Raw genomic sequence first — 20,874 nt, 5'->3', positions numbered from 1 at the left:
TCTCTCTCTCTCTCTCTCTCTCTCTCTCTCTCTCTCTGTGTGTGTGTATAGACCATACTTTATTGTTTTGATTTTCTTTGTGCTTCATAGTATGTTGGAATGTATACATATTAATATTATATTACAAATGCTAGTTTTTCTGTTCACCTTAAGTTTGTTATTAGAACTACTTGTTTAATTCTTAAAAATTGACATGATGATTTTAGGGAAGTCTACTTCTTTCCAATACAGTATTGTGACCCTAGTGTTGATAACCAGGAGGGGCTGCTTGGATATTATTATACTTGAAAGGTGGCCATTTTTCCCTTGCCAGGCCATACCCAGCTTGTTGTTTCAATAAACCCTCTTTGGCTCCTGTGTTGTTTTTATTAATATAATATCATGGAATCTTGGGATATATATCATTCTATAGATGAAGCAATTACAATTCTGTCTCTTTTGAAGATAAAACTTCCAAGGTTCATGGCTCTTTATTCTGAGAATTTTATACAGTATATTTGTATTATATTCTTTTCCATCCTTCAACTCTGTTTTTACACATTATGTGTTTTCTAGAATCACAAAAACCCAAAAACAAGCATAAAAATAAAAATAGTAATAATAATAATAACAATAACAACAACATAGAATTCATTTTGTATTATTAACTACCAACTAGTCCCTAGGATGAGACTAGTTCTGGGTTAATTGATATACCCAGGCTAGGTATGCGTTCTTAATTCAGGACTCCTCCCAGACTTCTGGTTCTTCACTTCTTTCCTGACAGACATTGTCTGCAGATATTGCTACATCTTGGCGCAAAACACTGGCTGTCTTCCAGGTGGTTTCCACTTCAATCGCTAGTGTTTTTCAGAGTATACTGAGATGTTACAGTCTTCTACTTTGTTTTGAAAAAGTTGTTTTCTTTGGGAAGAGCATGAACATAAATTATTGGGTGGTATGAGACTTCCTCAGAAGCAAGGATCTTCAGAGGAACTAGGAATGGGGGCATGCCAAAATCCCAAGGGTGACACTATGTTCGAGGAGCTAAGGTCTCAGGGAGGGGTCCAGCAGCTGCTTTGCTCACAGGAAACAACATCACAGTTATGGAAACTGCAACTGGGATTGAAGCAAACCACACGCCAAGAAAGCTTCTGCTGTCAGAGTGATGCCCAAGCGCGTCACTGCCTGCTGCCTCTCTGCTGTGTAGTGCAAAGTTTCACCTTTATCAAGCAGGAAAAGGAAACTGTTAGAAAAACTGAAGCACAGTGTCTCCCAGGACACAGTCCTGCCTGGGAGCATGGTCAGAAGCAGGCCAGTGTACTCTTTCCTGGTACTGCACACTGAAACCGGGCTTGCTGAGCTGGCAGCAGAAAGGATGAAACACTTTGTGGTACAGATATCACTTCCATTTTTTTTCAAATTTTTCTTTTCCTATCAAAGCTAAACAGGCTTCTTGAATAGATGTTAATTTTTTTTCTCTTTGGGACCATTTTGAGAGGGTTAAAATATATTTGTTTTGAAAGTGTTTTCTCTCAGTTTCATTGGGAAGTAAAATAAAATAACATAAGCTTCCATACCAGAAGTCAATCTTTGGGTGATTTATTTTATAAGCTCATAGTGTATGTCACTTAGATGTTTAACAAGTCCTTTTTCATAATAAATTGGCAACAAAGACACACACACACATATGTGTGTGTGTGTGTGTATGTATGTGTTTGTGTATGTGTATATGTGGTGTATATGTATATATATCTATATATATATGAAATACACATTTACTTTTAATCAATATTATGAGTTTAACATAATTATAAATTTTATGAGAAATATTTAAAAAATAAAAAACTTGAATATAATGGTCTGTAAATATTTCAGAAACTTTTAATATTAAATTATATATTTAAAAATATTACTGTAAAATATGAAAGTGTTTGTTTTCATTTTTTAAAAATGTACCTGCTATTAGCCATTGATGATTCAGTCAATTTTGATTAATTGTTATGCTCTAAGAGTAATGTGTACAATGTTTAAATTGAATTCATATTAAGTGTGTATGTTTATTCTTGGCCATTAGCACATTCATCAATAACATTTTTATCACCATATTCTAACATCATATGATAATTGCACAATAGTTGAAGATTACATGGCTCACTGGTTTAAAAACAAAACCTACCATTTCTTCGAGAATAACAAAAGTTTCTTAGACCCACATTTGTTATGTGTAAGTTATGATCTTTAGCACTGCCATTCATTTCTAAAAACTTCTGGAGCGAATGAAATCAAATAACGAATTTAGATTTATGATTGCTATATTAACATTTATTGAGAAATATTCAATTTCTTCTCTACATATTGAAAGACTCACTTAGAATTCTCTATGCAACCCAGGTTGACCTCCAACCCCCGGCTCTGTCCTCAGTTTCTCAAGTGTTAGGATCACAGGCAGGTGTAGCCATGCCTGACACCTATGCTCTTTCATTTACAGAATTCAAGATGACACTCCATTTCTCAAACTCATACACATTTTTAGTGTTTTATTTGATTCATATTGTGAATTCACAAGAAGCTTGAAATTCAATAGATAGAAGAGTGAATCTGCCCGGTCATTCCTAAAAGGGTTGTTGGTTTGTTTGTTTTGTGTACACAGCTTTCCTACTAACAGGCTGAGCTGAAGGGTCCTTCTCCTTGACCTCATTTCACTTTTCAAAGACTTTTGTCATGATGTGTCATTCATGCTGAAGGCTAAACGCCTGACAGCACATCAACTTTTATCTCTCACAGCCAGATATCCATCTCCAGTCATACCTACAGTGACAGAACTTCCTCCCTATTTCTCAGTCATTAGTCATAAGATGAGGAGAATGTTTGTAAATTTGTTACTGCAGTTATTTCATTATGAACCTAGATCTTGACTTGTGGAAACACAATTATGAACTGGCGTTTATACTTTCTTATTTATATATAACCATACAGATCTACCAAATATGGGAGGTGATCATTTAAGTTTTGAAAGTTGACTTTTATTTGTTTTTATTGACCATTCATTCCTTCACTATTTTATTCATAACCTTTATTGGTTTTTAAATTTAACATAATGTTTTGAAATGCTCTTAATTTGAAGACCATTAGATTTAGAAAAAATAAAAACCATATTTTCCACCTCCTGCTCTGAGATACTTCACAGCTGACTAGAGTACAGGAAGTGGCATATTAGTTTAGTTGATGCTGAATTTACTCTTGTGAGCTCGTTGAGTGAAAGTGATTCATGAACTTCACATGCATCCCACAATAAGTACATGAAAGAAGAGTCACTGTTACCAATGTGTGTTGAATTCTGTTACAATTGGTAAGAACAAATATTATTCTTGCAAATGTTTGGCTACTTATATCCAAACATTTCTGTGAATGAGTTTTAGCATTAAAGAGTCAAACCAACTATATTACTTTTTAAATCTATAATTAAAATATTTTAAGCATATTGACTAAATCTTAATTAAGAGTTGAACACATATCTATTCTTTCTTAAACTAAAATTAACCCACTAATTCAATTATATACTGGCCCTTCAAATTTAGAGTCAGAATTAATTTCTTTTTTCATATTGTACATTTTATGTAAATGAGGATAAACAAGGTAAATATTTTGAGAGAAGCTTAATAAAGCATCATCATTAGAAACAAGCAATAAACAAAAACCTAAAACTCCTGAGGAGATTACGCTGCAACTGATTGGCAGGCCTAGTATCAGTGTGAAAAATCTTCATCTGTAGTCAGGGACATGAAGAAAGACAGCAGCTATAGTGTATAGATAAATAAAAGTTCAAAGAGAGACACTGAACGTTTCAACTTCATTATATACACTGTGGAAATCAAGTCTTTTGGATAGTACATCGTTTTTTTTTTGGTAGGTAAGGATGTTTAGACTATAAATACTAAAAAGTCAAACGTTTAACCTAAGTTCTGACTATGCACACAAACTCTCTTTTTTATGTGTAGAAGGAACACACTGTGCTCTTTATCATGGAGGAGAATCCTTGTCTAACAGATGTTCCAATAGACAAGGCCCTGCATGATGAATATACCTGTTCTTTCTGAACCTTACCAGATATTATTCCAGGACAATTATAAACAGCTCTGATTGCTGGGCTTGGGATTGTTAGCATACCATGCCTAGCTATCCTACGTTTTCTGATTTGGGCCTTTCTTGCAGGTAGAGACCTGTCATCATATTCTGACCTCTGAGCACAACACCTTCCTATCTGAAGTTGCCTCATATCAGAGAAGGTTGTGCCATAGAGGCTGAACGTTCCTCATTCTGGAGCTCAGTACTAGATTCCACATTTTACTCACGTCTGAGAAATGCTCTCACCAACAGAATTGCAATATTAAAGGAATTTTCTTAATAGAAATTACTTTTGAGAAAATCTCTCAAATGCTTCTGAAATTGTCCAGATGGCATGAGTATGATATACTTGGGTGAAATAACTGTAATTCTACTAAAAGCAATCATATGATCCAAGAGTTGTACAATCCTCCTGTGTTTTCTCAGAAGAAGAGATATCACAGAATCTTCTCCCAATACATCATATTCCATTTAAAGCTATGAAGCTAAAACTATTGATATCTAGGGAAACTAAGTTGTATGAAATAAGATAATAAAATAAAAAAACCATGAAGCAGAGTAAGACAACTGTAATTTTAAAGTGTCCTAGATACTCAGCCATCTTACAAGTATCAAACCTGTAGTAAGAAACACATTCATGGAAATCTGTATAAAAATCTGTACTTTTCAACATGTTTTTAAAGCATAAAAAAGTACTTAAAATACCAATCACTCATTTATGTAAATCTTATGCCATCATATATAATTCTCTTATTTTAGACTTTTTATGTCTCTCTTTATTCCATGTATTTCTCTCTCTGAGAATCAAAGATGGAGATTATTGAGAAACAGAGTTCAAGCTGGTTATATGGTTCAGAAGGTAAAAGCACTTGCAGCCAAGCCTGACACTGAAGTTAGATCCCTGGGACACAATTAGTGCAAAGAGAGATTTGAGATATCCTTTGCATTCTACAGGTGCCTCGTGGCATATGGACACTCCACTCCCCACCTCAAAGACAAACATATATACACACATATACAAAATTTAAAAAAAAAAGAGTAAGAAAGTTTTCATGTATCTCTAATCACAAGTACTATGGGAATGAGAGGTGCTTAATGAAAGATCCTTATACTTCCACCAGTGGGTATGGGCATTTTATTATAAAAGATCCCTATGTATCCACCAGTAATGATGGGCTTTTCAAGAGTGCCACATCCTCTCTTTTTTTTTTTTATTGGATATTTTATTTACATTTCATATGTTATCCCCTTACCCCATCCCCCACCCACCCGGGAACCCCCCATCCCCTTAACCCTCCTCCTTCTTCTCCGTGGATGTAACCCCCACCTACCCCCCCCCACTCCCACTTCCCCACCCTCAAAATTCCCCCCCCCTGGGGCGTCCAGCCTTCATGAGGTCAAGGATCTCATCTTCCATCTGTGCCCGGCAGGGCCATCCACTCTTACATATTCAGCTGAAGCCCTGGATCCCTCCATAAGTGCTCCCAGACTGGTGGTTAGGACCCTGGGAGCTGTGGTTGGTTGGTATTGTTGCTTTCCTCATGGTGCCACAAACCCTTTCAGCTCCTTCAGTCCTCACTCTAACTCCTCCATTGAGAACCCCATGATTAGTTCAATGGCTAGTTGTGAGCCTCTGCCTCTGAATATGTCAGACTCTTGAAGGCCTCTGAGGAGACATCCATATCAGGCCCTTATCGGCATGCACTTCCTGACTTCCACATCAGCATCTACCTTTGGTGACTGCACATGGGATGGATACTCAGGTGGAAAGGTCTTCAAATGGCCCCTCCTTCAGTTTCTGTCCCTCTCTTTGTCTCCATATTTGCTCCTTGAGTATTTTGTTGCTCCTTCTAAGAACTGAATCACCCCCACTTGGTCTTCCTTTTTTATGAGCTTCAGCCACATCCTCTCTTTTAACATATTATTGTTTTGTCATAAATTAATTATGTCATGCCCTGAATCTTGTTTATAATAATAATGGTGGATTTATTTATGCCAGGGAGGGACTACTTGCCCACACATCCTTCAATCTTTCTTTATTATTAAATATTTATGTAGAAATTTAGCAGAAAATTTTTCTATGTAGGCTAATCTCCCATGATTTATACATGTCTTCCTTATTTTATATTCTGAATTCACATAGATTTCCTAATTTTTTACTTTCCTAATTGGACATTAAATAAGATGTTCTAAATGCTATAAAACATATATGTGACATGACAGGAAGATCTCTAAATATGAAGGTAAGACACAATTAATATTCTGGTGTGGAAAACTTAAAATGTGTTACTATGAAGTCAACCCTTAACATAGCAACTGAAAGGATATCTGTGACACAAATGTCGGCATATCTTATCAGCATTGTATGGAATAAAATAAAAACAGAAGATGAAAAGACAGATTCTAGACAATGAGCCAAGAGACATGATAAAGAGGTGGGTGGTTAAAAGTATAAAGATTATATAGATTAAGCTTGAAAACATATAGATTAATATATGGAAAAATATAGAAAGCTGTGATAATACCAAAGCACAGACATTATAAACTAACTGCAAAACAAGGAGATGATAAAAAATTGGAAAAACGAATTAAAAACCTAAATAAAAAAACTTGACATAATTTAATTATTAGGATATATGTACAACTCATCAAATTATTGTCCACTGTCATTTGACTTTACTTCATCCATGTTTCTAATATGAGTCTATTACTGTCTAGAACATATCTATTATTATTTATGACCTACACAACCAAAGATGGCTGTTAGCTTTGATACTGATGAGAACTAAAGAAGTAAGGAAAATAAAAGCATATAGCCATATAGACTGATGTTTCTAATGTAACTGGTAGTGAATATTCTTCACTGTAAACAGTAGTGTACAATAACCATAGCAAACCACCTAGAACAGAAGCTTGCAGACCGAGCTTGAGAAGAGATCCATAGATCTCTTCTCTGCATGCCATAAGCATACTCATTGTGAACTTGTCAATTAGAATGAAGAGTAAGCTAAAAAAAAAAAACCTGCAACATAATATTTTCACAACATTTTTAAAGCTCATAAAAAAGAACATGAACCCTTTTCTTCTGGGCCTGTGAGACTGTTTACAAAGTTTCTTTGAACTATTTTGTTTTAAACTCACACAAATCTTGCACCCTGTTTTGCAGACTGAATCAACATAAAGTGTGATCAGCTAACTGCAGAATAGTTACATGAATAACCCTGAAATATGTGTTGGATTGATTCTGTAACATCTAGGATGATTTGCATAGACCATTTGACAGTGTTAACTGTCAAATCCATCCATTTAATGAGATTTCACCTTACACCAATCAGAATGGCTAAGATCAAAACTCACATGACAGCACATGTTGGCAGGTATGTAGAGAAAGAAGAACACTCCTCCATTACTGGTGGGATTACAAACTGGTACAACCACTCTGGAAATCAATCTGGTGATTTCTCAGAAAATTTGAAATAGATCTACCTGAAGACCCAGCAGTACCAGTCTTACTAATATACCCAAAAGATACCCCACTATGGCACAGGGGCATGTGTTCAACTATGTTCATAGCAGCCTTGTTTGTGATAGCCAAAAGCTAGAAACAACCCAGATGTTCCATGATAGAAGAATGGATACAGAAAATGTGGTTCATTTACACAAGGGAATACTACTCAGCTATTAAGAGGACATCCTGAGTTTTGCAGGCAAATGGATGGAACTAGGATATATCATCCTAAGTGAGGTAACTCAGACCCAAAAGGACATGAATGGCATGTACACAATAATAAGTGGATATTAGCCAAAAAAAAAAGTCCAGAATACCCAGGATACAGTCCACTGAACTCAATACGATTAATAAACAGTAGGGCCCAAATGAGGATGCCTGAATCCCACTTGGGAGGGAGAAGAAAACAATCACAAGGCGGTGGGGATGGAGGGACCTGGGTAGCAAAGGGGACAGCGAGAGGAAGAGGGGAACAGGATCAGGTATTGGGTGGGAGAAAAGGACTGAAGCCCTGAGAGCCAACAGAAAGAATGGAAACTGGATATCTGGGAGGTCGGAGGTGAGGGGACCCTCCAGAATTCATCAGGGACCCGGGAAGTGAAAGATTCTCAAGACTGAAAGGGAGGGAACTAAAATGAAATGCTCAACAGTAGATAGAGGGAACTTGTAGAGCCCACCTCCAGCAGAAAGACAGGCCATCAAGTGGAGGGATGGGGTTGCCATACCACAGTCTAAAACTCTAACCCATAATTGTTCCTGTCTGAAAGAACTGCAGGAACAAAAATGGAGAGGCGCCTGAGGAAAAGGAAATCCAGGGACAGGCCCAAATTGGGATCCAGTTCAGAGGGAGGTCCTAAGGCCTGACACTAGTACTGAGGTTATGGAGAGCTCACAAAAAAAACGGCCTATCATGACATGACTGTCCTCTGAAAGACCGAACAAGCAGCTGAAAGATTCAAATGCAGATATTTACACCCAAACAGTGGACAGAAGATGCTGTCCCCTGTGGTTGAATTAGGGAAATGCTGGAAGAAGCTGAGGAGGAGGGCAACCCTGTAGGGAGACCAGCTGTCTCAATTGACCTGAATCCCTGAGATCTCTGACACTGGACCACAAACCAGGCAGCTTACACCAGCTGATGTGAAGTCCCCAACACATATACAGCAGAGGACTTTTCCGGTCTGGACTCAATCAGAGAAGATGTACCTTACCCTCAAGAGACTGGAGGCCCCAGGGAGTGGGGAGTTCTGGTGGGGAAGGATGGGGGGGCATCCTCATGGAGATGGGGGTGGGGGAAGAGGTACAGGATGTGGGACAGTAAGAGGGTGGACAGGGAGAGGGATAAAAAGAATTGTGTGTGTATATGTGTGTGTGTGTATACGTGGGCACATGTGCGTGTATGTATGAAATGTATGTATGTATGTATGTATGTATGTATGTATGTATGTATGTATGTGTATATATATAAGCACAAGGAAACCAGAAGCATAGAAATTTCAGCAGTGTGGGTTCTGCAAGGCTATAGCTTGCATTTCTCTGCAAGTGAGACTGACAAAGTCAGAGGAGCAGCAGGGTTCATTTCTTGCCCTTTTGAGAATCAGATATGGACTGAAATCCAGCTAAGCTGTCTTCCTGGTCATCGCTGAACTCTTTACTGATATACAGTCTCTGCTAGTGTTTGCTTTGACTTTTTGTTTGATATCATTATACTCCATGACACTTGGCCCTTTTCAGGACCCAGTTTCCATTTCCTTTCTTAACATTTAGAATAATATTTTCTTGATAATCTAAGTTCAGTGCATATAATAACAAGTTGAATATAGTTTTCTTTTTTTTTTTTACTTTCAGCAGTGTGTAATTTTTTTTAATTCCAAGGTTGAGGTTACACTAAAAATATGCTGTGAAAATAACAGTCTGTCAAGCTCCCTCTGGTCTTATTTCCAGTTGTAACACTTTCCACTGGAATATACCTTAATAGGTTGGAAATTGAGGGGGGGGAGAAAGGAGATAAAAGGATATCATTGTCTGAGCACATTTATTATGCCAACAATGCAGCTTAATCATCTTCAACAGCAACATTAGATATTATAATTTCTCATACCAAGGAAGATTTTTAGTCAGCGTGAACCACTACAGATAGTTGTTGACAATCTGGACATCATTTATATGGATAAAAGTCCAAGGACACTATATAGGGTTTTCTGTTAGGGAAAATTTTATTAGCTCTTCCCACTAATCCTCCACTTAAGGATCTTAGAAAATATAATTTAACACAGATTCTTATGAGAACCCAGTAATTTCTATATTTGCCAAATAAATTAAGGAAGTAGTGGTGGATAAAACAATATAGCCCTAATGCATAAGATATTTTTCTTTTTAAGGGTTAATTAACAAAATGCTGAGTTTTACTTATCTACTTAATTTATGACTGTAATCTTAATTTTTGTAGTTTCTCTTATTTTTGTTGGCCCTCTCCCTAACTCCCTCCTTCCTTCCCTGTCTCCCTCCTTCATCTTTCCCACCCTTCTGTCTCTCCTGTCTCTCCTACATACCTCCAGTCCCAACCCCGTTTTCTCATGCAAGTGTGTCTGAAAGGACACTGAGGCGGAGGCACCAGTGTAGTTGAATCCTTGCTAAGGTCTTGAAAACTCGATTCACTTTCCAAGTTGTGACATTCTTTTGGCTTTGTTTAAGCTATCTGAAAACCACAGAGGATTCCATGCCCTTCATTACAATGAACAATTTCTGGATAAGATAGAGGTCAGGAAGTAGAGGTAGATTCCAGAGGATTACATGCAGCATCATTTTTTGTCTACTTTATACTGCAGTTAGCTATAGTTCAATAAACATAACTCAATGTTGTTTGTAAAACCACAAGCAGTTCACAAAGTGACAGGAAATAGAAAAAGGAACTATGACCATGTAGTCACTCATTTTAATCATTATTTATGGGATAGTTGTTCAAGGATCCTAAGTAAAGCTAGCCTAAGAAAGCAGTCCATTGAAGGTGCATATCCAAAGCCAGTTCTGGTAACATCAACAACCAGGATAAAAAAAAAAGTTTATCTCTAACCTCTATAAGTCTATACATCTCAATGAAAGCCCGAGTTAGAAGGGCCATTCTGAAATTATGGAGATTAAGAAATGGAATACTGGAAGCAGACCTTACACTTTATCTCTTGGTTCAATTTCTTGACTCATCTCTGATTGAGGGTGACTTAGGTGTGAGCTTGTCCCTGCTGGTCAGGTGCATGCATGCGCTTTCCTGAAGAGGTTCACTCTGATTTACCTATAGCTGGAGGCTGCTCCCTCGGGCAGATCTATTTCTCCTGTCATAAGCTAAATTACCTCAAACCTTGTCAAATAAAGCCTTCCCCTTTCTTTATTTTTATTTTTAGTCTGTTTGTCTTATTTTTTATTTGTCATTTTTAAAAATTACAACAATGAGAAGGTAACCAATATAGCTATCATTCTTTAAGTATTTATAAAATTATTTAACTTTATTTATACATACTTAACATTATAAAACATTAAAATTTGAAATCAAATGTGATTAGTGTGACATGTTGTTTATACGTACCATAGTAATGTGCATTAAAAATAATAACACAGAATAACCAAAGAAACCAGCACACTTGGCATGCTTATACTCACTTAGCGTGGCGGATGTCTGGCAGAGACCTTTCTAAAGCAATATTGTTGCTGACAAAAATATTGAAGCCATTTTCCCTGTAAGCTGAGTCATCATGGTCCTCTTCAGTAAGGGGGTATGGTTTCCCATGTTCACCTTTCCCTACAAAGAAAGAAAAAAAATTAAAGTTTTTATCTAAAAGAAAATCTATTTCATATTCCAGAACTGAGAGTCATCAATAGATAATGGAAAATGAAAATGTGATATTTATATACACTGGCGTATTTTTTAGCCTTAAAGAAAAGTTGAAAACATGGCATACAGAGAAAAAGGACTGAACTGAAAGCTATTATATTAAACAAATAAAGTAACACCCCAAAAGACAAATACTTGGCATTCTCTCATAAGTATGTATGGCTTAGATATTAATTTTATATGTGTGTAAGTGTACCTGCATGTCGATACTGTAAGTTGATATTACTACTTCACCTTAAACATTATTGTGATTTCTCTGTGGAGTCTATGTCAAGTTTCAAACATGAACACACATAGGCATCTACACACACACACACACACACACACACACGTACCTTCTTGCAAGCAAATCCCATACTTAGATGTGCACCACAAACATACATATGCATAAAAATTCAGGGCACTAGTGGAAATATTGTGTTGTCTCTTCCTTCTTTTGTACATTAGCTTAGGCATGTTTAATGATTTTCGTGTTATTCAACTGAGACTAAAAACCCAGTAAAGCTAACATTTAACATTTGGAAAGGACATTCATCGCTTATTCTATACTTTTTAAAGACTAAATTGTGTCGATCTTGTAATGTGGGCTATTTAAGAAAATAACTAATGGATTGCATTTTGGGTACATTGAGTTTATTAGGTTTTTTTTTATATGCTATTCCGTGGTTACACATTTTCTTATTTGTTAAAACCTTATTATAATGAATTGCAAATAAAAAACATCACACAATAAAATTAACCATCCCCAAAGTCTATACATCTCAATGAAAGCCAGAGTTAGAATAGCCATTCTGAAATTATGGAGATTCAGATGGGATTTTACACTTTCACTACCCAATATATTTTTTTTTCATCCTTATAGCAGCCCCCTTCTCTTCCTGGTCTTTGTTTTACACAGCCCCTCTACCACCCCTAATCTTCTGAGAAGGAGAGGACCCCTGGGTATCAATCCACTCTGGCCCATGAAGTCTGCAGGGATAGGCGATGTATCCTCTTCCACTGAGGTCAGATAAGGCAGCCCAGGTAAGGTAACAGATTCAGCAGACAGCTAACAGCTTTAGGAACAGGCACACCCTACCCCTCGTTGTTAGGGGACCCACATGAAAAGCAAGCTGCACAGCTACATGCGTGAGGGGGGAGAGGAGACTAGGTCCAGCCCATGCTTGCTCTTTGGTGGTTCAGTCTCTGGGAGAACCCAAGGATCCAGGTTATTCATCTGTCCACCAAAAATAGAAATGAAAAAATCATGACAAAGTTAAAACTAGGAAAAAGCAGTATGTTTTTTGTTTTGTTTGTCTGTGTGTTTTTGTTTGTTTTGTCTTTGCTTGATTGTTTGATTTTCAATCTTCTTTCATATTTCCTGTCAGTAACCTATGTTCAGGTCCTGAGGACTGTAGGGCCAGTGGGCTGTGCCTCCAAATGTGAATAAAAACTGGTGAGGCAGAGTGAGATCGAACCAGAAACCTCAGAGATTTGAGAACATCAGGAGTGCAGCTGCTTTCTATTGTCACTGTACCTGCTCTGAAACACTTGACCAGGACACCTGAAGCTCTTTTCCTTCCAAAGAGGTATTTAGATAGCCTTAGCCTTCAGCTAATGAGCCTTCCCTTCCTGAATATTCCCACCCCAATCCTTCAAAACTATATAATACTGGTTCACCCTTTATAAAGTTTATGTGTTCTCCGACCCCAATAAAGCACTATGAAAATGCAAGGATAGTCTTGGAGATCTGCTTCATTAAAATTTGCCATGTGGAAGTCTTCCCAAAAAGGAGCCGCATCTAATGCTCTCAAAGGTTTTTCTCTCTGCTTGGCACTTGCTTCCAATAGGACTGGATCCTGCTTGTTTTGGACTCTATTTTCCCCTTCCTGCCTGGCATGTAGATGCCCAGAGTGGAAACAGGGACCACGGACCCTGTTTCTGACTTCCTCTCCAGGTGGTGCACAGGAGGTGGCTGGTCACCCAGAGAGGAGACCTGGAACCACAACTTTTGTCCAAGATCCTACTTTCCCCTTCTGGTCCTACTTGTAGCAGTGGCTGACTCCCAAAGGGAAACAGGCTCTGGACCCCCTGTTCTGGCCTTTACTCTGCCTTCTCTGGATATCATGCCAACAGTGTCTGGACACCCCAGGTAGAGAGGCAGAATACAGTACCACAGAGAAAGGCTTGTTTATGCATAACAATTATTTCTGAAGCACTATTTCCTTGAATCTTGTTGGGACTTCATATGACTTTCCTTATTTTATTAGTGTGTGCTTGTATGTGTGTGAGTGTGTGTGTGTGTGTGTGTGTGTGTATGTGTGTGTGTATATACAATTGTATTTTATGTCACAGCTTTCCTGCCAGTATGTTATTTTAAACATACCATATTGGTTTTTATACTTTCTTGTTAACTGCTCACTTTTTAAACTCATTTTATTTCATTGAGTTTAAGTCTCTAAGGCTTTTTTAAAAAATTCAAACAGCCCAGTACTTTTTGATCACACAATAGAAAGAACCTCTTTTCTTCTTGAATAAAAAAAAGATTTATCATTTGATTTTAAAACATAATAAATAACATTGTCTTCTATACATATTTGCTCCCCGACTTTAATATTGCTTCGAAGCACTACAAATTTGAGTCTGGATATATAGTTTTAAGTGTGTATATGTATGTGTTTATATTGTTATAGGCATGATTTTATTTTAATTGAGGATCCTCTGCTATGGTAAATATTACTTTGTATTAATAGAGTATTAAAGTTGAAATTCTTTAAGAAATTTTGCATTTTTCAACTTTATTTGTTTTGCAAACATACTTGGTTTGTTTTTGTTTGTTTTTTTTTGTTATTGTTTTTGGCTTGGGGAATTGACTTTCTATATCAATGTTATACTCCAAAAATAATAACAGAAGGCATCCTTTTTGACTTACGGAATCATCCCTGTAAGAGTTCCTTTAGTATATCTGATATCCACATCAAGAAGGGGCAAAAGATGAAGATATACGTTTAAGAACAGAATGAAGCTAACGTCCATGTGGCTCTGTGTCAGATCACTACCACTGTATTACTGATATGGAAGGACTGACAACTAGTTTAGGTACTAGGTGGGTAGTGGCAGAAGTAGCCAAGGTTCAAAATCATCATCTGTTACACTGGAAGGTTCAGTAGTCTTTGCTAGAGACCTTGTCTCAATCAAACGAAAGCCACAAAACACCTCTCTCCACCACCATATCCAGTACAAAATAGAGTCCTGATAATTCAGACTCTCTCCATTTCAGCATTTGGGGGAAATGTTCTGTAATTATTCTCTAATCTAAACAGAAATGTAAAATTTATATATATATATATATATATATATATATATATATATATATATATATATATACACACACACACGCACACAATTATAGAGTGAACTAACAATTGTTCAATCCATCCAAACTGCATGTGAATAAAATATGAAAAGAATACTATTATTACAGATTTCTGTGATTGGGAAACTTTTAAAATGTGTAAATCTTCCTCTATAAAATGTCTAAATTAAGAGCAGAATTGATTTTGACTTATATAGGGCCTGTAACACCTTGATTTACACTTCATTCTATAAATTGTACTTAGGAAGGAAGGTATGAGAACGTGATGCTTTCATTATCTAGACTGTCTACAACAAGTAACAGGTTAATCATCACATTTGTTAATTTTACTTGTAATTATGCAGCCCTAAGTAAAGTGCACAGATACCCCTCCTATTCTTTTCACACTTTTGCAGAGATATTTTTAATCCATGGCTTCAAAATCAGCCACATTGCAGACTATAGTATAGACAATGAATAGTGGTATAGTCATTAGAACCTCTTTGAAAGAAATTCATTTTCTTTGTGTGACAGTTTAGTGGTCAGACTGGAAAACTCACAGAAGAAAGATTTTTTCAAATAGATTGTGACTCTTTAAAATTATGTAACAAAACAAGTATATATATATATATATATATATATATATATATATATATATATATATTATTAGAAATTATATGCTCACTTCATAAAACTAGGTTTTAAAATATCGTATTCTTTTTTTTTTTTTTTTGGTTTTTAGACAGGGTTTCTCTGTGTAGCCCCTGACTGTCCTGGAACTCACTCTGTAGACCAGGTTGGCCTCGAACTCAGAAATCCACCTGCCTCTGCCTCCCAAGTGCCGGGATTAAAGGCGTGCGCCACCACCGCCCAGCCACAAAATATTGTATTCTTATACATGAAAGCAACAGATTTTATTGCAAATGTGACAAAGTTATTTTAACTCTTGTGATCAGAAGTCATAAGATCCCTTGAATTTGAATTTCTTTTGTTAAAAAGAGAAAAGAAAAACAAAACAAAACAAAAATAACCAAAGACTCCAAATTAGAATAACAAATGGAGTTGTGAATGTTGTGGTCAGCCCTGGCCCTGGTATTTTTGTATTTTGATGCTAATTCCACTTTCCTGGGAGGGGCTGCAGTGGAGGAGAGAATCAGTACACAGGTGACTTCTGTTGAACCTTCTGCCCACCTTAATTTGTAAAATAAAGGCTAGAGCCAGTGATTGGTTAGAGAAGGGGAGGTGGAGAAATAAAGGTTGATAGGAGAGAGAGAAGAGAGAGAGAGAGGAGAGAGAGAGGACAGAGAGAGGAGAGGGAGAGGAGAGGGAGAGGAGAGAGAGAGAGGAGAGAGAGGAGAGAGGAGAGGAGAGAGGAGGATGGAGGAGGAAGAGAACGGAGGAGCAGGAGGTAAAAGGACAAGCCTGTGACCTGGAAAACTCACAAGTTATAAGGGTCTCATAGCTTGGGAATAGAGTAGTGTAGTGGTGAATCTGCCCAATTTATGCGTGCAGCTTATATTCATAATATTGAGTTGTGTTTTCATTGACTGGTCTTATTTGGTTGGAGATTTAAAACAACACTATAACACTAAAAATATTTACTATTGTTATGAAACTATATTTGTACCTTTTTCAAGAATATTGATACCCTATAATGTAAACTCATTATAAGAAATGTATATTCAATCCAGAATGCCTTAAATTCTGAAATGCTATATTGGTTGCTACTTTTAAAACTGTTTAAAAAAAACAGATGTGATGTTTTAAATCATCAAAGGCTGAAAAAATATTATGAGTAAATGTATAGTTTCAAGGAGAAAACATTTCTAGTGTATAATTGATGGTATATACTCAAAGAAGAAATTGGCTACTTAAACAGGGGATTTATGCTGATTTTTCTTACAATGTACCTCGTATTTGTCTTCTAGTTAAAATGACATTACTATGACTGTTTTATAGATTGCTATAACTATCAGTTTAGGATCTGTATTGATTGTGTGCTAAATGCACCACTGGGTAGGGAAATTGAAAATGTACACAGTGTCTTGGCAGGCCTGAGAAAGCTGGGAACATACTATGATTAGGAAGATAAGGACACATTTATAAATGGCTATCGTGAGAAGAAAACCTAGTATGTGTAGAATTAAATACACTGAACAATAAAACAAATTCTAATGAACCAGGGAGCTTGGTATAGGCCAAGGAAAGAAGCATTGAATCTCACGTTCTATGAAAAGACAGGATATGAACCTTTTAAAAAAGGGACGGTGTTGGAGACAGTTAACATATCTGGGATAATTGAATTGTGCAAACTGATATTTGAAACATAGTGCTGAATAAATATTTAATAAATGTATTTTACAAGACAGATATCTGCTAACATTAAATACTGAGATATAAAATTGGTTTAGGTCAGAAGAAAAATTCCAGGGACACTTTTTAAGTTATTAGCACTGTTTCATAGAAGAAAGAAGTATAAAGGTATTGTAGAGAAACCAGTGAAAATAAGCAGTTTGGAAACTCAAAATTACATGAATATTGATGCCTTCAAGCTTTGTTTATTTGAGGAGATCTTTCATTAATATTCTAACATAGAGAAGAATTTCAATCACTTTATCTAGTTTTTCTCTTTTCCATTCTTTTCTTTTCCTCTTCCTCCTCCATTACCTCTCTCTGTCCCTCCCTCTCCTCTTTCTTCTTTCCTCCCTCTCCTTTTCTTCCTTCTCTTACTCACCCTTCCCTTAGCCTCCACTCTCCATCCCTATCACCCATACATACTCCATCCCTTCTTCCCTTTTTAAAGGAGTGTCTTGCAACATAATCCTGGAACTCCCCTTGTAGACCATGCAAACTGAACCACATTGTGATTCTCTTGTCTGTGTCCCATAACTGCTGCAATTCCCCGAATGTGCAGACACTTAGAAACGTCTGCTTTCTTTCAAAAAATACTACTGTAAATTACGTTTCTATCTAGTCAATGACTTTCAGGGAGATTGTACACCCTGAAAAAGGGAAAAGGCTTTTCCACTCAATATGATGTCACCAACATCTAAAAGGTAGTCATCACACAGTAGCTATCAGTCCATATTAGAGCATGGCAAATCAATAATGAGATGTTGAAGATTTGGGCTTTATTTCCTAAGGGGAATAAAGTTATTTATTTTTCTGAAAGCAAATATTGATCACTTATCTGAGAAATGTTCTGAGGATTAAATGATTACCATAGTTACTATTTTGATATCAAAATTTAAAAGAAAAAATTAAAAATAGGACATAGGGATTTACAAACAAATATACTGATTTTTAAGATAACTCAAGTCTAGGACTCTGCCTTTGGGTATGGAATCTACCTCAGTGAAGGGTATTTGTAGCTTTTTTAAATTTCTGTATAAATGGAAGAAAAATTACCAGTTCTTTATATATCATAAACCTCCAATTGTTCCTATGAAGAAAATAGACAAGTGGAAAATGTGTATAGCACCTATTAGATAAGGCATTTGAATGTGAAATTTTCCACTATTATTATGAATCAACAATAGTTACTGCTGCCTAGACCATCCCCCCAAACCACTGTGCTCTTGCACCTGCCCTTTACTCCCTCATGAGTATCCAGGATGGAAAGGTCCTCATCTGGATTAAAGATGTCTTCAGTAAACGACACAAAGGTCTTAACTTCTAAGTGATTAAATCCAACTTCATTAAGATTAGAAATGTCTACATTCTAAATGAATGAATTAGCGTTCTATCTGTGTTAAACTTTCTCCTATATATGACTTGATATATGATACATGATACATGAGATACATGATATATATGTAATATATAATAAAAATATATCTATTGTTTCTTCAGCTCACAGAACATCAAATACCTATATCTTACCACTTAGCTGTATCACTTACAAAAAACAATGATCAATTCTTATCACGCCCATCATGGAAGGTGTTCAGTCTGCTTAAGCAGAGTTCCCATTTCATGCCTCACTTACAGACTCATCTGTATCTTCTTGGAAGTAACCACTGAAGATTGGTTTTACAAAAATAGCAGATTGAATATGAACATCAATAAAACATGTTTATACAATATCATCTTACTCTGGGGAAACCAGTAAGTCTTTCTATCCCTGAATTGTCAGTAGACAACTACTACTACTAAATTTGCTTTAAATGTCCTTCTTTATTTTTTTATTTGAGTAAGCAACATATCTCTTTGTGGATGTCAGAGAGGGTTGTTTTTTTTCTGCCAAAATTTTTCATCATACTTGTTCCTCTCCTCAGCATATGATAACCATATCTCATAGACTGTATATTTTCTTCTCTTGGTAGTTTACATTAAAGTGATTGACTATCTGTGTACACTTGAGAGGCGAACAGATTGTGAAAGGCATTGTGCCCATGAGAAACTAGATCCTGGGTACTAAATGTAGGTGTATGGAAGTTGGAATGTTAATCACTATTGTATTATTAAATTTGGTATATTCACATGTAAAAAGCAACAGAAAAAGTTGGAAAGTAAGACTCTAAAATTTATTTGTCATTGTGAGTGTAATGCAGGCCTTATAAATCATCCTTAACTGTGGTATTTTATTCCAATCATTTCAATTACATCTGAAAATCATTTTTGCAATCTCACCTCCTGATATAAACATTATATTTACTAAGATATGATTTATCAGGACTACTGTTTTCAACTTTCAAAAGGTAGAGCAAAATGATAAAAATATGCATGTTTTTAAAAATATTTTGTGTCATGATAACTGTGACATGTCCTAAAACCTTATACATACACAATTATTTAATCTTTAATAATAGTCTCTATTTCTACCTTTGTGAAAATTTTTACACAAATCAATGCTTTCTTACTGCTACACATAAAATTCTTAATGAGGCTATGAGTCTACAGAACTAGAGAGATAAAGAGAGCCAATTCATCAACAAATACATGTGCATACATACATGCTTCTTGGTTATTTTTCTAACAATTTTACTGTGAAATACTTAGGTGTTATAAACAAAATATTGGGGTCAGATAAAGAAGCTGTATTTAATAAATCACGTATAATAATGATTCCTATTTTGTTCTTATATTTCTCTTTATAAAGACTATTCTTTTGTCACTTATTTTCTCTGAAAATAGCATTCTTGATATATAAAGTAAAAATTTTTCTTTGATTATTAGATTTTGTTGATAAAGTACATATAAAATTTAAAAGTAGTAACTGTGTCTCGTCCATGACAATTCAAGAATATTGAAAACAGCCACTGAAAACATCCTGGTATATTTTTGCCATTTTTAAAGTTTTGCCTTCACTGTTTTAAACATCTGTGAGATTTCCATTATACCATTTTTCTTCTTTGGCAGTGCAGTAGGTAGACATTACAGGTTCATACAATGTAAAATAGAAGCTTCGCTATCTTCTTGTCCTTTCTAATTTTTCCCCTACTCATCTTCTTTGTTTGTTCATTATTTTTATTTTTATATTCCTGTGCGAAGTTTAAAGTTAGCTGATTCATAGAATGGATGAGGAACAGAATGACTGCTTCTCTAGCTATGTGACTACTGTATTGATCATTCTCTTGCCATGGCAAAGCATTGCTGCTATGAGTTGGGATTCCAAGCTGGAAATCAAATATACCAGACACAAATTTTATATCAGATTTCCACTAAGAAACCATAGCTATGATGAGCTCTTTAATTTTCTTCCCTCAACATTTTTATTAACAAAGGTAACTACCCTTTGAAAGCCCCCTCCAATCTTTTAATTGTTCTTCCTTAGATAATCATATCCTCTTGTATAATGCATATCAAGGTGCTAAACTGAATCATATTATGAAAATTGTCTTTACATTAAAATATATATTTAAAGTGATTATTCATGTTCAGAGGAAAGCAATGTTATTCACTTATACAATTATGATTTTAATAATGAGATCCTTTGAGAAACAAGGATATAAGAATCAGTGGTCAGGCTTGGTTTCCAAAGTGAATGTGTATATACCTATTCACACACATACACACACACACACACACACACACACA

General features: G+C 35.9%; 1 protein-coding gene across 2 annotated transcripts in view; it reads right to left on the bottom strand.

The window, feature by feature from the left end:
• Galntl6 (polypeptide N-acetylgalactosaminyltransferase like 6) overlaps positions 1 to 20,874 on the bottom strand; it is a 984,872-nt gene that overhangs the window by 597,260 nt on the left and 366,738 nt on the right. For both annotated transcript variants that reach the window (XM_028757776.1, XM_028757777.1), the window contains one exon: positions 11,270 to 11,408. In XM_028757776.1, coding sequence (XP_028613609.1) covers positions 11,270 to 11,408 — 139 coding nt within the window. The remainder of the gene's footprint in view (positions 1 to 11,269; positions 11,409 to 20,874) is intronic.

This window comes from Grammomys surdaster, unplaced genomic scaffold, assembly GCF_004785775.1.
Source record: "Grammomys surdaster isolate TR1022 unplaced genomic scaffold, NIH_TR_1.0 126182, whole genome shotgun sequence".
NCBI lineage: Eukaryota > Metazoa > Chordata > Mammalia > Rodentia > Muridae > Grammomys > Grammomys surdaster.
The sequence above is the reverse complement of the archived record's forward strand: the minus strand, read 5'-3'. Positions and strand labels throughout refer to the sequence as shown.